Source organism: Vanrija pseudolonga, chromosome 7 (assembly GCF_020906515.1).
Source record: "Vanrija pseudolonga chromosome 7, complete sequence".
Classification (NCBI taxonomy): Eukaryota; Fungi; Basidiomycota; class Tremellomycetes; order Trichosporonales; family Trichosporonaceae; genus Vanrija; species Vanrija pseudolonga.
The window spans coordinates 1,122,266-1,137,115 of record NC_085855.1 but is presented as its reverse complement, the minus strand read 5'-3'; the positions used below and the strand labels follow the sequence as shown (position 1 = coordinate 1,137,115).

At 63.2% G+C, this 14,850-nt stretch overlaps 7 protein-coding genes across 7 annotated transcripts; 2 read left to right on the top strand and 5 right to left on the bottom strand.

Moving 5' to 3' along the window:
- Positions 1 to 38: 38 nt before the first annotated feature.
- On the bottom strand, positions 39 to 1,909 carry UBL3 (Ubiquitin-like protein 3). The gene is made up of 6 exons (XM_062775862.1): positions 1,192 to 1,909; positions 1,068 to 1,145; positions 985 to 1,015; positions 856 to 945; positions 715 to 804; positions 39 to 648 (listed from the first exon to the last, which is right to left on the bottom strand). The coding sequence occupies exons 1-6, from the start codon at positions 1,339 to 1,341 to the stop codon at positions 539 to 541; spliced, it is 549 nt and encodes a 182-aa protein (XP_062631846.1). The 5' UTR covers positions 1,342 to 1,909; the 3' UTR covers positions 39 to 538.
- A 769-nt stretch (positions 1,910 to 2,678) lies between these two features.
- On the bottom strand, positions 2,679 to 4,686 carry SPBC31F10.02_1 (Putative esterase). The gene is made up of 13 exons (XM_062775861.1): positions 4,534 to 4,686; positions 4,466 to 4,490; positions 4,402 to 4,427; positions 4,284 to 4,361; positions 4,220 to 4,246; positions 4,033 to 4,180; positions 3,883 to 3,986; positions 3,564 to 3,588; positions 3,475 to 3,500; positions 3,345 to 3,422; positions 3,282 to 3,308; positions 3,048 to 3,195; positions 2,679 to 2,987 (listed from the first exon to the last, which is right to left on the bottom strand). Exons 1-13 carry the CDS (start codon positions 4,612 to 4,614, stop codon positions 2,833 to 2,835), a joined length of 948 nt encoding a protein of 315 aa, XP_062631845.1. The 5' UTR covers positions 4,615 to 4,686; the 3' UTR covers positions 2,679 to 2,832.
- A 251-nt stretch (positions 4,687 to 4,937) lies between these two features.
- LOC62_07G009304 (uncharacterized protein) lies at positions 4,938 to 6,855 on the bottom strand (the record flags this gene model as incomplete). The annotated part of the gene is made up of 2 exons (XM_062775860.1): positions 4,938 to 5,540; positions 5,584 to 6,855. The coding sequence occupies 2 exons, from the start codon at positions 6,853 to 6,855 to the stop codon at positions 4,938 to 4,940; spliced, it is 1,875 nt and encodes a 624-aa protein (XP_062631844.1).
- Positions 6,856 to 7,916: 1,061 nt separating this feature from the next.
- Positions 7,917 to 8,165, top strand: LOC62_07G009303 (uncharacterized protein; the record flags this gene model as incomplete). Its single annotated transcript, XM_062775859.1, has 1 exon — positions 7,917 to 8,165. The coding sequence occupies one exon, from the start codon at positions 7,917 to 7,919 to the stop codon at positions 8,163 to 8,165; it is 249 nt and encodes an 82-aa protein (XP_062631843.1).
- Positions 8,166 to 8,421: 256 nt separating this feature from the next.
- AVL9 (Late secretory pathway protein AVL9) lies at positions 8,422 to 11,402 on the bottom strand. Its single transcript, XM_062775858.1, has 9 exons — positions 10,773 to 11,402; positions 10,510 to 10,623; positions 10,441 to 10,464; positions 10,322 to 10,398; positions 10,028 to 10,278; positions 9,839 to 9,988; positions 9,676 to 9,795; positions 9,340 to 9,628; positions 8,422 to 9,296 (listed from the first exon to the last, which is right to left on the bottom strand). The coding sequence occupies exons 1-9, from the start codon at positions 11,349 to 11,351 to the stop codon at positions 8,519 to 8,521; spliced, it is 2,382 nt and encodes a 793-aa protein (XP_062631842.1). The 5' UTR covers positions 11,352 to 11,402; the 3' UTR covers positions 8,422 to 8,518.
- Positions 11,403 to 12,022: 620 nt separating this feature from the next.
- On the bottom strand, positions 12,023 to 13,397 carry hst2 (NAD-dependent protein deacetylase hst2). The gene is made up of 5 exons (XM_062775857.1): positions 13,297 to 13,397; positions 13,102 to 13,262; positions 13,014 to 13,058; positions 12,659 to 12,973; positions 12,023 to 12,622 (listed from the first exon to the last, which is right to left on the bottom strand). Exons 1-5 carry the CDS (start codon positions 13,388 to 13,390, stop codon positions 12,089 to 12,091), a joined length of 1,149 nt encoding a protein of 382 aa, XP_062631841.1. The 5' UTR covers positions 13,391 to 13,397; the 3' UTR covers positions 12,023 to 12,088.
- A 322-nt stretch (positions 13,398 to 13,719) lies between these two features.
- Positions 13,720 to 14,815, top strand: LOC62_07G009300 (uncharacterized protein; the record flags this gene model as incomplete). The annotated part of the gene is made up of 4 exons (XM_062775856.1): positions 13,720 to 13,787; positions 13,826 to 14,038; positions 14,092 to 14,582; positions 14,748 to 14,815. The coding sequence occupies 4 exons, from the start codon at positions 13,720 to 13,722 to the stop codon at positions 14,813 to 14,815; spliced, it is 840 nt and encodes a 279-aa protein (XP_062631840.1).
- Positions 14,816 to 14,850: the final 35 nt, after the last annotated feature.

The window sequence follows — 14,850 nt, the reverse complement described above, 5'->3', positions numbered from 1 at the left end:
CGAACCTCATAGATGTATCTCTGGGACACATGTATAGACTATCACAGTGCATGGTTCAGAAGACAAGATGGAGTGGTATGGGGCGGTGTGTGTCGGGCCGACCGGACCGGACCGGGTGGCTTCAGTCAGCCCGGCAAGCCGGCGCGGCGCGGCGCGGCGAGCTGGACACTGAGAGGGAGAGGGAGACAGGGGACGTCGCGTAGTGTAGTGGGCGACAACGTGAAGGAGACCTAGAAAACCGGGAATGGAGGAGATGGAGTCGATGGTTCGATCGTACACTGCTGGGGGTGATCTACAGGCGGCTTGAATACAAATATCGGGGCGGGGTCGGGGCGATCGGGCGCACGGCGGAGGGGTGCCGCCGGCGATGACTGAGAGTCGGCCGTACGGCGCGGCGCGGCGCGACGCTGTGAGGCAATCCAATGCGGCGGGTCGAGGTGGGGTATCAGTGGATGGGCGGTGTGGGCGGTGGAGGTGGACGGAGGCGGCGTTTGTAACACTTTTGATGGCGTGCGCCGAGAAAGTGGTGCACCGCCGCCTACATGATGATGCACTTGCAGCCCGAGACCTCCTCGCCTGGGGCGTTGCGAGTCGAATGTGTGCCCGACAGCCTCGAGGTCGCGCGAGTGAAGCCGTGCTTCTTTGCGTCTGGGTGGGTTAGCCAATGTTGGCGTGGAGAGGAGGGCACGGGGGCACGCAGGACGCAGGACGTACCCGGGTCATCGTTGTGCACCGAGAATGAGCGGATCGAGAGGTGGACAATAGTCGTTTCTGTCGCAGACAGTGACGTCGCGAGGTTGTTGCCTGGGGTGTGATGTGAGCTCGTGTGCGGATTCTAGGCAAGGGGGAGCTCACCAGCCAGCGTCGAGTCGTCCGAGAGTACACGGCCAGAGTAGAGCACGCGGAGCCATGTCGGCGAGGGGGGTTGTCCCGGGTCTGTCCATTCTGCAGGTCAGCGTTGAAGCATGCGCGCCGTGAACTCACCTGACGGCCACATGCTCCAGATGAGCTCCTTCTACCATGAGTCAGCGCAAACTCCGAGATCGGGCCCACGGCGCAGAACCCACCATACGCCCGACCGTCGTCTCGGGTTCAAACGAGAACGTGTGGAACTGGCCCGAGATGATGAGTACGCGGAGGTGGACCTGCGGGGGTGTCAGTGGCGAGTGCGAGGTTGGACGGGCTCCGCACCATCGGATGAGGAGGCTCGGGTTCCCTTGGTGGGGTTGAGGGCTGCGGCGCCGCGGCGGGCGGTGGTGTTGTTGTCGTAGGCTCTGGTGCGGGGGTCTCGACGGCGGGGGCGGCCACCGGGGCGGCCTCGGTGGATGGTCTTGCGCTCATGGTCGGTCGGAGTGTCGGAGTGCGAGTAGGTGGAAGAGGAACGGTGATGGAGGAAGAAGGAGGTTCCGGGGCAACGGACGGTTATGTGAACAGGAGGTGCGGGGGAGCCGGGCGAGCCGAGAATTGAGGCTTTACTGCGCAGGAGAACGCCGGCTGCCTTGGCAATCTCTTGGTTGCGGCGGAGTGGGTCGGAGGGGGAGGGAGTGGAGTGGATCAGGCTCGCTGCCTCGTCGTGGTCGCGTGTGCAAGGGGGAGACGAGATGAGCGTTCTTGGCAGGCAAGGAACGGAGGCGAGGCTGGGCCGGGGTCCGAAGGTGTGGGTTTGCGTGCTTGCGGGGTACCGGCGGCAGGGAGGGGGGCTGCGGACGTGTCGCCGTCGTCGTCGTTGTCGTCGCTGGTTCAAATGCTGCTGCCGATGTTGCTGCTGCGGTCTAACCTGCTGTCGCCTGTGCTTGTCGTCTATGAGCAACGATGCGATGCGAAGGAGGCGGCGAGATGTCGAGTCCAAGAGTGGGTAAAAGGGTAGTCTTGCTGGGTGGACGGAGGAGACCGGGTGCGGGCCCTACTGGGTGAACTGACTGGGATGTAGGTTGTATCCGGGCGTACGTACGCTTTCCAGCTGGCACGAGATCAAAGTCAGATCAATGTCGGGCGGGAGTGTGTAATGCAGCTGATGTCGTTGGGCAAGAGCAAAGCAAAGAACTCCAAGACATGCACAGGGCAAAGGGTGCGTGCTGCGCCGTGTGCGTGGAACAAGCAAGGTGGCGACGACGACGGCGTCGCCAGTGGCGCTCACTGAGAAGTAACGGTCATGAGCACCAGCAGCACACCAGCAGCAGAGTAGCAGCACCGAGCACATCATTGCGACTCAAACGCCCACTTGTAGCCGCACCCACCCACGCCAGCACGCGACGACAAGACATCGAGGCTAGTAGTAATCGCGGCGCTATGTTTGGACGAGCTAGGCTGAACTTGATGCATCACGTCTCACAGCCGACGGCATGCGCAGGTGCTTACCGAGTCCTGAAGAGGCCATTTCGCGCTCGTTACCCCGTCTCGGATCCTCGGATGGTAAACGAGCTCATCAGACGGCGGCACGCGGAGAGCCCAAGCGAGGAGGTGTAATACCCCGCTGCCCGTTGGAGGGAGGGCTTTTAACGGGGCTTGCTTGGGTTGCACAGCTGTGCAGATCTCGGTCCACGCCGTGAGGCCGTGAGAGCCCTCAGAGGCTGAATTACAATGTTAATTAGGAATGCTCCTAGCGCCTGGGGACGCTGCGAATAGGAATGAGGGGAGATAAGGAGGGCATCAATTGCGGCGACACCGCGTTGACTGTGGCGTGCGAGTCACTGACTCAACCAATGTCAGGCAAGTGACTCAAGATGACGTGCAAGGCATAGGACTCGCGCCTTGGCGATGGCGTGTGGCATATGTACTATGCGCCAACCAAGACACCGAGCAGATCACTTCACAGGAGCTACCACTTCCTTGCTACAGCTTGGCCCCGACAGGCAGCCGCGTCAACCCGTCCGCAGAGAACTTGGTCACGGCGGCGCCGCTCGGGGTCACAGCGAGTGTGTGCGACCCGAACCCCGTGATGCGGTCGTTGACCTTGAACGTGACGCGCGTGAAGGCGAGGCGGCGGCCTTCGAGGGGGTGTGAGCTGCGACGGCGACTCCTCGACCCCAGCCGTCCCCCCCACTCACCCTGCTGGACCGCCTCGCCCTCGGCATACACATACTCCCCCAGCGTGCCGCACGGGCGCAGGAACTCGGCGCTCATGTTGGTCGAGACCGAGTCGGCGACGGGGTCGCCGAGGGTGACTGTCGCGAGCCATGTGACGCTGTCTACGAGCTGCGCGGGGGTGTGAGCTCGCCTGGCCTCGCCTGTGCGAGGAAGAGGGAGGCGCGACGACGCCGACGCCGACACCGCCCACTCACAGTCATGACACACCCGCCATGCATCGTCTGGCGTTAGCCGACGTCTCGTCACCAACCACCCACGCCGTGGTTGTTCAGGTGGTGGTTCTCAACCTTGAGCCGCGTGCGCACGAACCCCGGGCGCGCTTCGACGATTTCCAGCTGGCCGCGGGTGTGAGCGCTAGCGCGCCGACCGACACAACGCCCAACTTACCCCGCTGAGGACGACCGTGTCGTGGCCTGGGGAGGTTAGTGAGCCGAGCCGAAGGGGAGAGGTACGCGGGGCCGCCGGGGCCCACTCACACCCCGTCTGCGTCTCGGCCCAGTACTTCCGTCAGCGAGCGCACCGGCACCAATCCCACCTTGCGGACGTGTTCCAAGCAGGCCATTGTTCGCTATCTGTCAGTGGTGAGAGACGTCGCGATGTAAACAGCATAGCGATCATTGACGACTAAGTAGGCCCGTCGGCCAGCTCCGGACCGGCCATAGCCGGTTCTTGGCAGTCAGTTGTCCCGCGTCTCTAGGCGTGCCACTACACGATACATCGTCGCCTTCGTCACAACTTTGGCTGCTGTTGCTGCTGCTCAACCCGCTCCGCCCCGTCCGGCGTGAACGTGCTCACTGCCCCCTCCTCGGCGGGCATCAGCGCGAGCGTGTGCGCCCCAAAGCCCGTGACCTTGTCCTGGGCGTTCTTGAGCGTGACGCGGGTGTAGGCGAGGCGGCGGCCTGGGACGTCAGTCGGCGCGACACATCCTGCCCCCGCGACACCCACCGGCCTGGACACACTCGCCCTCGGCGTACAAGTAGTCCCCCTCCCGGCCCGACGGGCGCAGGAACTCGTGGCTCATGTTCGTGCTCACCGACTGGATGATCGGGTCCCGGAGCGTCGTGAGCGAGAGCCAGGTGACCGTGTCGACTAGCTAGCGGCGTCAGCGCGCGCTGGCGATACCGCAACGCACAGTCATGAGACACCCGCCGTGCATCGTCTGCGGCAGTCAGCTTTACGTGTACTGGAGGACTCACGCCGTGGTAGTTGAGGTTGTGCTTGCCGACCTTGAGGCGCGTGCGCACGAACCCGGGGCGCGCGTCGAGGATCTCGAGCTGGCGCGTGAGTGAGCAGTGAGGCGGGTTGGGGGCTTACATTACCGAGCACGACCGAGTCGTGGCCTGTTGTCTTCAGTGGAGAAGCCGACGGCGCCACGCACCTCCAGTCTGCGTCTTGGCCCATTCCTACAGTAGCAGGTTAGCCCTGCTGCGAGCCCATCCCACCCACCCTCTTCACATGTTCCAGGCAGGCCATTGTCCCCTTGCGCGTCGTCGGGGCCGTGGTGCAGCGTCGGAGAGTCGCGAGCATGGCCAGTCAGTCAGTCAGTGCGGGGGACGCGAGGCGTGTACCGCCAGCTTTATGTACCCCGATAGCGAGCGGGCGGAACCTTGGCGGCGGCGGGTGCTGCCCGCCTGCTGATATCTCCCTCTGATGATGATGCCGAAAGGCGATGCCCGGCGCGATACCCTCAGGCAAGCTTGCGCCGGCTGCTACGATACCCCCACCCGGATCTTGCACACCATGCATGTTGTTGACTTCTCTCTTCATCTCGTTGCACGCCCCGTCGGATGATCCTCGCTTCCACAAAACAACCCCTTCGGCCGTCGACCGCCACGGGCATGACTCGCCCGTCACTCTTCCGAGATCTCTTGGCCAGGCACGCCGCCCTCGGCAACTTGGAGAGCCGCGTTGAAGAGGTCGTCGACCTTGGGGAACCACTCGCCGGTATAGATGTAGTCCGTGAGACCGTTCAAGTCGCGGAAGGTACGAATGTCGGCTAGCTCGAGGAGCGTCTTGCCTGGCTGCGGGTGGATACCCTTGATGTCGTTGACCGGGTAGCAGTGCTCAAAGTCGATGAGGCACCACGCGCCCGGCGTGCTGCCGTCGTCGGCAGCGGGGCGCCACATGACGTTGCACGCATGCAGGTCGGTGTACACATAGCCCAGGGAGCGGATGTGGTTGATCGCATCACAGATGTCGCGGAGGACGGTCGTGGCGTCGAGCGGGATTGACTCGAAGCGCGCCTGATAGTGTGGATCGGCTTCGCGGCTCCTGACATCGCAGACGACCTCGGCTAACGTCGCCTGGAGCTTCTCAAACGCGAGGTAGCGGACGAAACCGTATTCGTTAACCACAGCACCGATGTACGTGCACAGGTTACGGTGAGGGTTCGCCTGGAGGACGTGGAGGTTGTCCAGCTCCCTGGCTGACTGGCGCGACGACCACGCACCGAGCTGTGGCATGTCAGCGGGTGGCACCTACAAACAGTCAACCTACGAATTTGGACGCCTCCTTGAGCCACAGCTTGTTGTCGAGGCGGGCCTCCTCCTCCGACATAACAGCCCACGGCTCGCGCCAAAATGCCAAGCACTCGTTGTAGAGCGCCGGGTCGAGCGGGTTGTCCGGGAGCTCGTCGAGTTGGTGGTGGCGGCCGTTGAGCACAAAGCGGTGGATGGTGCCGTGGATGTCTTTGAAAGTGAGGTGGGTCAACCACGTTTCATTGCCTGTGTAAAGCACCATCCAACCCAGGCCCTTGCGAGTCGACGTGCTGGCAGGAGCGGAGAGCTGGACCATGTGAGAAAACGATATCTTCCGCCAGTATCGACCAGGCATGGATCCAGTGTAGACCTTTGGTGGTCCATTGTGCAGGCGGCACGGGAGGGTAGCAGCGGCTTCGACCTGCGTGGCGTCGAACACCTCGCGCTCCTCCTCATCCTCCTGGCCAGGCCAGGAGCTGTCGTAAGGCAGCTCCACACCACAGTAGATGTGATGACGGAGACGGGCGAGGCTCCTGCCGATGTGGGAGGCTGGCACGTATTGCGAGCCGATGGGGATCCCGCCACCGACACCAAGGTCCCAGTCGAGGCGCTGGTCCTCCTTGTAGCACTCTGCAAAGTCGACGAGACACCAGTTGCCATGTGGGTGCTCCTCGGTGGGGTCGATGCGCCACATGACGTTGGACGCATCGAGGTCGGTGTACAGGTACCCCAGGGAACGGAGGTACATGAGGCCTTGCCTGACATCGCGCATGACGGCAAAAGGATTGGGCTTGTTCCTGCGGATGAGCCGGCCGTCCTCGATGGCGTCCTGCAGCGTGACGTTGAGCTTGTCGAACACGAGCCCGTACACGAAGCCGTCGGCGTTGACCGCCGCGCCGTGGTACTTGACCACGCACGGGTGCCCGGGGGCATGGTACAGGTCTTGGAGGACGTCGAGCTCAAACGTCTTGTACGCCACCGAGTTGTGCCTCTGGGCATGTGTCAGCGAAGCAAGCGAGACGAAGCAGTAACCCACAAAAACCGTCTCGTGCTTGATCCACACGTTGGGGCTGGCGATGATTTCGTCGCTCGCGCGGACCCACGAACCGTTCCACTTGGGCATGTATTCGAATGGAGCTTCCGGGAGGTCCTTGAGCCGTATGTCGTCGCGCCCTGGGCGCTCGACGCGGTGGACGACACCGTGCTCGTCCTTGTAGAGCCAGATAGTCAGGTGGCCCGGTTCGTCGCCATCCCACGTCTCTTCTTCTATGCGGGAGATGAGGGTGCGCATGTTTGGTATGTGTCAGGTGACTCGAGGTCGGTGGGGAGAGAAGTAAGGAGGAGGTTGGGTGACGAGAAGGGAGGGTTAGTGAAGAGAAGCAAGTGAGAGGTGAGAAGCGACATGGGGACGGTGATGGGTCAGCGGCGAGGGGGGCAAGGCAAGGACTGTGGTGAGGCAGACAGGACGGCTCATGACAGTGTTGTGCGTGTCGGTGTCGGTGCAATCCATCAACACACACACACACACACACACGCAAACACACACAAACATCGTGGGCGCCTCGCGACATCCACTCACGCCAGGCACAGCTCGAAGCAAGCCACGCCGCGGTCCTCCTCGTGGGGAAGACGCGACGCGCAGAGCGCACCGACACGAGCGAGAAGCACATGGCAAAGGCAGTGCAGCCATGCGCAAGTGTCGCGGTTAATGAAGTTACCAGGATGTAAGGGGGTGCGAAGCAAGGCGGGTGGGCGGGTGGCGAAGGCGTGTCTGTGCGCTCGACTTGGCGGCGGCCGCGAGGATTGACGCCGACGAGGGGTGGTGGGAATGGTGCGAGTGACGCGGGGCGCCGTTGCACAGAGATGGCGGCATGAGAACGCCGAGTCTGGGGTGCACCACCGTGGCGGCAGCAAGACAGTAGAGCGTCCACGACGACGTGTACAGGCAAAGTGGCGAGTGGCACCTGATGTGGCACTTGGCCCGGCACTCGACCCCACCCCCGGTCTTCTCGGTGACACGATCGACACGCACCGCGGGTCCACCCGACGACGGACGCGACGACGGGACTGACTATTAGAACAGAACGACAGCGACAACGTCGTCGGCCCCACGAGAGTGGTGGTGTGGATGCATCTCGCGAACGACGTCCCCACGGCGCGCTGCGTCTTCTCGACCGCATATGTTGGGGCAGTGGCGACGGCCGTGGTCGAGGTAGGCAGGTGCGCCGGCCGACGAGGATATAAGCAGGCTCACCCGCTCTCGACGACAACCATCCCTCTCAAGCACCTCTCTCAAGCACCTTTTCTCTCAATCTCCTCTCTCAAACCAACACCACCACCAGCACCACCACAATGTGCACCTGGCGCACGCGCAAGCGGTTCGGCATCCCAACCCGCATCCGCATCGCAGACTGCCTCGACCCGAGGTGCCCCTACTCGGACTTCAAGGACGAGCGCCGGGGCAGGGGTCCCGACAGGGGGGGTAACGGAAGCCGCGGGGGCGGGCGCGGCGGGCGCGGCGGGCGTGGAGGTGGCAAGGGCGGCGGCCACTTGAACCTCGCGGGTGTCAAGTACTGGCTTGGCTTTCGCAGTCGCCGGTGAAGGGTCGCGCCGCTGTGGGCCGATGGGCCGTGTTTGTGTTTCGCTCTTGGACTTGGTTGAGCCGGTTTAGATGTGTTCTACGACTTGGTTTGTCAGGCAAAGCGAAACACCCCCGCTGGACCCTCCACACCTTCCCCTGTTGTCTCCTTCTGTCCTTGGCTTTCGACTGTAGGTTTGTACCATGGTGTCTGTATCTGTTTATACGAGCGTGCTTCAATCAAAGTCAAGTGTGATGGCAACAACCCTGACACCTCGACCACCCCCCACTGACACACCCTTACACCATATGCATTATGCAGCCATGAACTAGTCGTATCGTTCACCATCTATACACCAATGCCCCATCCCTCACCCTACTTCTTGTTGGCAAGAAGAGCAGCCGTCGCAGTCGCCGCCGCCTGCGTCCGTGGCGCACCAGGGCTCAGCGACAGAGGTCTCATACCCGAGTTGCGACGAGCCGGCGTCGGCGGCGTCGAGCGGTTCCAGCCCGACATCCTCGAGCCGAAGAATGACCCGACACTCGAGCCAATGCTGCCAATCGTCTGGCGCACATTGTCCGTCGCCGGCGCGCTGGCGTTGGCGGGCTGCACAGTGGCCGGAGGCGTCTGGCCCGTCGGTGTGATCGTGCCGTCGGATGGCGGCGTGTTGTCCCGGGCAGCACGGCGGACGCGCTCCGCCTCGAGACGCGCCGACACCTCGCTTCGCACGCCGTCGAAAGCTTTGAAGAGCGTTGCCGAGCCCGTCGCAAACGCGCTCGACAAGGCCTCACGCGTAGGCGCGAGTGACTCCTCGATACGCAGACCGTGCAGACCCTCAGTGAGGCGGATGCCAATGTCTGACACAGTGCTGACCTTGCCGTCACAAGGGTGTCTTGGCTCGCACAGGTCAAAGATGACGGGGTCGGTTGTCGACTCCCACAAGTCACAGGCTGGTGTCTTTCTGAACGCCGCTGCGTACGCCTCGGAGAAGCTTGTGAGCGGGTTGGGCTCGTCCGTGACTCCAACGGCGGCCGTGCCGTCCAGAGATTTGGGCATGGACTGGGCCATAAATTCAGAGTACTTGATCGATGCCAAGAAGGCGCAGATGTAGTCCTCGAACCGGTTCCGCAAGTCATCGTCGCTGCCGCGGAAGCTGTAGAGTCAGTATTGACTCGCTCTGCCCCTGCTACACTCACTCTGACCGCTCTCCCTCAGCCACATTCCAAGTGTCCTCCACCGTGTGAACAATGTCGTCCATCCACTTGCGGTCGGCGGCTGTCAGAGCGACCAGTCGCTCAATCTTGGGGTCGGCGAACTCGAACGTCGTGTGCTCAATGTTGACAAGCAAGTCGTAGCGGCAGTCCCGCTGCTGCGTGACGATCTGGTTGGTCGTGCCCACGAGCCACGAGCTCGACTGTAGCATGTCCATTTGCTGCAGGGGGAGGTATGGCTGGAAGAAGGAGTCGTGTCCGAAGAGGTGCAGTGCTGGGCGAGTTAGCAGTGGCAGTGGGCGCAAAGCGGCCGCGACTCACGCAGTCCCATGTACCGGAGCAGACTTGCCCGGTCGCTCGTGCGCAACGAAGTGGGGCGATCACGTTGTTTACGGTAGTCGAGAGCCGGGTCGCCCGAGTCTCGTAGTGACATGAGAAGGCCTGGCGTGTCAGCTCAGGCCCTGAATCTTCACAGCTGACTTACCTGGGACGAGGGAGACAAGCGAGTACTGATAAGTGCAGAGCATCTCCACAGGGTACCCAAACAACATGATACGCTTCTGCAGCAACAGCATCTTGAGCAGCACCAACGTCCTGTGCCGGAACTTGTGCACGAGCTCACGGAGCGATGTGCCTGTTTCGTCAGCTCCATCCACGTTTCACACAAACCCACCCATGTAGATGGCATGCTCGCTGAACTTGCCGTCCAAGCTCGCCTCGAGGCTGAGGTAGAAGTCGTCCAGGATCTGGGTGCTGCCAAAGTCGCGCTGGGCAAAGAATGCTCTGGTGACGACGCCTAGCCGGTCGCGCACAGGTCCAAAGACGGGCTGAGAGGCGATCACCACGACGGCTTTCTGGACCATACTCCGCGTGACGTCCGACGACTTGCGAACCAGATCGGCGGCGGAGATCTGTCGGTTGCACCTGCGCGCGTCAGTGGTGCCATGGAGCTGGAGCGACGACTCACGAGATTCCAAACAGCGTTCTGTTGGCGGGCACTTCCGTCGCCACTGTCTTGTCTGATGGTGGGTTGTACCTGCAGTGCTGGGGGATGAGCTGGGTTCAACGCGCCTCGCCACAACTCACGAAGAACGAGTAGTCCTCTTCACTCTGTTAAACGTCAGCCGGGCTCCCTGAGAGTGCGTGTCAGCTTACCAAGTGCGCGCCATCAGGCAGGGCGAGGAATGGCAGCAGCCGCGAGAGCTGCTCGTCGGCGTTCAACGCCTCTTGCAGCGACGGGGGGTACGCGTACTCGACTGTCGGGCCAATCTGCCGTGGTCAGCAACGCTTCTCGGATATCAGAGCTGCAGGTCAAGGTCTGGGCGGGGGACGGCACGCGGTGCCAGTGGCTCCTACACCGCCGGGCACCGCCACGACCCGCCCCAGCTCCCTCCCCTCTCGCCGCCCGCACCACTCACAAGATGGTTAAAGTCGACGACCGCGACGCCGAGCACGAGCGGGATCTCGTGCTCGCGCACGCCAGTGCCAGTCACGACGCGGCTGAGCCCGCCAGTCGGCGTCGCGCCGCCGCCTGCGGCGAGGGTCGCATAGATGGTCTGGTGCGAGTTGGACGAGTAGATCGAGCCGACCGAGCGCGCCGGCGAGCCCGGGATGCCGGGCGCCGCCTCGGTCCACGTGCTGGCGGCGTCGTCGAACCCGACCTCCTCGTACGAGATGCCCGAGGACGTGGTGGAGATGGGGCGCTCCCTCGGCGAGTCGAGCAGCGTCTCGGTCGGCTCGTCGCCGTCGTCCGACTCGGCCGCTGGCGCCGGCGCCAGTGGGAGCGGGAGCGCGGAGCGCGAGGGCGATGGCGACGGCGGGGCCTCGCGCGCTGCCGCTCCTGCTGCGTGAGGAGGGGAGGGCACCGGCGTCGGCTCCTGCTCAGGTGAGGGCTCGGGCTCGGTGGGAGGTGGTGGGTGCGCGTCGAGCCCGTCGTCGTCGTGTTCGGTGGCGGTGGTCGCGAGGAGCGCCTCCTTGTCCTTGTCGCTGTCTGCCATGATGCTGGTCAGGAAGAGGAATGGACAAGACACAAGAAGGGCGGAGTAGAGTGTGCAGCGTGATGGGAGCAAAAGACTGGGTCACGACAGGATGGATGCCGTCACACTCCCTCCCTGGCTGGGTGGTTGGAAACCAGTGACACGCGACGCGCCGAGACCACCAAAGGGCACCCAAGCCAGGTTCTGGCTCACTGCCAAACTCTGGGCCTTTTGTCCTCTCTGACCCTGTAATGCCCATGCAACGCGCGCCGCCGCCTCGTCCTCTTGTTCAAATCTTCAGCCAACCGCATTGTACTGTGCAGAGATGGATGCACGGAACACGTCGCATTGTCCGTCCATGGCGCCGCCGCAGCCCCACCCACCGCCTTGCCTTGCTTGCATTCCGCCCGTTTTCAGAGCTCTGGGGCTGTCGGGTAGGGCGGATCTCCGTCTCGTCGATTGATATGTAGAGCGCGGATGATCTTCCGGCGGGTGGGAGCGTGCCTGGAGGAGGCGTATGGATGGATGACTGGCAGTCACAATCACAGTCGCCGTCGACATTAAAGATGATCATGGCTTGAACTGGGTAACGCAAGGCGGCTCGTATGCCTGCGTAGAGAGCATCTCTCGGGAGCGATGTGCCCAGCCTGCCCACGACTGACCACCGCAGCTACTGCGGCCCAAGCCCAGTCCAGCATCCATAAGAAGATCGATACAATACAACGTTGTCTATTCCCAAGGACGAGCTAGCTACATGCTCATACCTTGGGCTTGGGGGATACTTCGACCTTGGCCACCGCGTCGGCGAGCGCGTCCACATCCTTGTCGGCGTCCGGCTTCGCGTCCTTCTTGTCCTTGCCAGCGGGCTGGACATCGTCCTTCTTGGCTGCTGGTGATACCTTGTCCTCCGCCTTGGTCTCTGCTGCCTTCTTGGCCTCCTCCTTCTTGCCAGCAGTACCCTTGGCACCCTTCTCCCCCTTGGCCTTGGCCAATCCTTCGCGTTCCTTCCACGTCTTCTCGAGCTCCTTCCGGCCATCCTCAATCAGCTTGTCAAGCTCCTCCTCCCAGCCAAGCTCGCGAGCAATGATACGCGCTGCCTCGTCCGTGTCGCCCTGGTACAGGTGGTCCCGTCCCTTGCTCTTGTTGTGCTTCAGGCGCGCGAAGGCGCCAACAGCCTCGCGGTTGATCAGCACGCGGGGGACGTCGCTGCCCACGGCGTTGACGAGCCCCGCGAACGGCATCACCTGGAGGGACGTGCCCAGGACGATGAGAAGGTCGCAGTCGCGTAGTTCCTGGGCACGTCAGATCGTATCCCAGACCCCACGTACCCTCTGCAGCCGGAAGAAGTCGTCGGGGAGCCCCTCGCCAAAGAAGACAATGTCAGGCTTCACGAGCCCGTTGCACGAGTTGTGCGAGCAGCGCACCACGTGCCCGTGCCGCACGCCAGACGACACAACGTGTTCGGTGCTCGAGGGACGGCTGCAGCGCAGGCAGTGTGCATTCCTGAAGGACCCGTGGGCCTCCAGCACCAAGTCCTCGGGCACGCCGGCGGCCGTCTCGAGCGTGTCAATGTTCTGAGTCCACACGCGCTGGAGGACGCCGCGGGCGTGTAACAGCGCCAGGAAGTAGTGTGTCGGTGTGGGCTGGGGCGTGAGATGACACTCCGTGCACTGGCCAACTCACGTAGTACTTGCCCGGGTAGAGGTCCTTGGCCAGCGTCCAGAATGGCTGCGGTGGTCAGCCCGCTGCGCCGTCACTGCCGCTAGCTCACCTCTGGCCGGACCTCAAAGTAGTTGACGTCGAACACGGCCTCGGGGTACGGCAGGTCCAGAGCCTGGAGGTTATCGTACAGCCCCGTGCCGGGCGAGCGGAAGTCGGGGATGCCGGCGGACGTCGAGATGCCCGCGCCGGCGAGCACGGCAACCTTCTTGGCTGGGCGTTAGCGTTGGTGCACATCCTAACGCACCCTTGCCGCTCTTGATCAGCTCGGCCGCATGCAGTAGCGGCGGGAGCTTGTCAGCCTTGGCCTTGTCCTTGCTGAGGAGGTCGGGGAGGCCCATGTTGTTGTTGGTGGAAGTGTGGTGGTGGAAAGTAAGTGCTGGGCGGAGTTGAGTGACGCAATTGAGGCGCAGGGGCGTCCAACGTGGGTGGTGGGCGGTCCGTCGGAGGAGTGCGGGCCGAGTGTGGCACTGCGACGGTTGTTGGACAGCCCACGCCCCGCCCCAACAGCACAGTGTACTGACTGCTTGCCTCATGCGCCGCGCTCCCAGTTGACCCAGCGCCCGATCCCAAGCTCTCACTTGTAGCATGCCCAGCCACCCTCCCTCCAAGCACATACATATAGAAATGCTCGCAGGCTCGAGCTGTCATCACCCACCAAGGCATCGTCATGACTGAGAAGAGCGCCTCCAGCACCAAGTCCGAGGCTATCGAGAAGGCCGTGGCCTTCGCCATCCCGTATGTCTCCGAGCCAGACCAAGCTAACCCAATCCCAGCATGCCCCGCGACAGCCTGCTCAGCAACGCCGACGGCGAGATGAGCGCCTCGACCCCACTCACGGTCAACTCGATCGCGTACCTCACAGAAGGCATCGAGGCCTTCTCCGTCCACCCCGACTTCAACGGGGGCGGCAGCGTGCTCGTCCTGTGCCGCAGCGAGGACGGCGGGGTCGGGTTCCGCGTGAGCGGGTTCCACCTGTCGGCCGTGAGGTGGGTAGCCGTGGCCGTGCCGTGCCGTCATGTGAGGTTGACGCGACTCCCAGCCCGACATTCAAGGCCGCCCTCGTGGGCCACCTGCACACGGCGTGCACGCTGCACGTAGCCGACAGAGCGGACGACATGGCGGCCTTTCTGCGCCTGTTCAAGCTGGCCCCGAGCGGCGCGTGGGCCAAGTTCGACCCCCCCATGGCGACGTACTACCGCGTGCTGCTGCTCCTGGAGAAATACCGCTGCCACGACTTTATGCGCGCCGCGTTCGCGGCCAAGGTCGCCGGGTCGGCGCGCTACGCCGGCGACGGGGCGGGCTGGGAGCCGTTCTACCTGCTTATTATGGCGCACCGCCTGCGCTCGGCGAGTATTTGGGCACACATCCTCCCCCGCCTTGCCAAGTGGCGTGTCGACCCCGCGACCATGACGGCCGAGCAGGTCGCTGTGCTTGGTCCTGAGCTGTATCGCATCGTCGTGGGCATCTCGGCTTACTCTGCCGGCGGGAGGGCGTTCCAGGACGTCAAGGGGGTGTCGGTTACTTACCCGGGTGGGTTGCTGGGGCGAGGGCGAGGGCGGCGAGCGGGAGGGGCACGCTGACGGGGGCACAGACGGGCTGGCGGTCGTTCGTGGCCTTTGAGGATGGCGGTGGTGGCGGGGCGCGGGCGTGGACTCTGCAATTGCAGCAACTGGCAGCACATTGCATACGCCGTAGATTACAACTTCAATGCACTGCTCTCGACCTTATACAATCTGGAGCACAACCGAGGCGGGCGGACGTAGGTCACAACTTTTAGGTTTGATGGCGATATGTATGG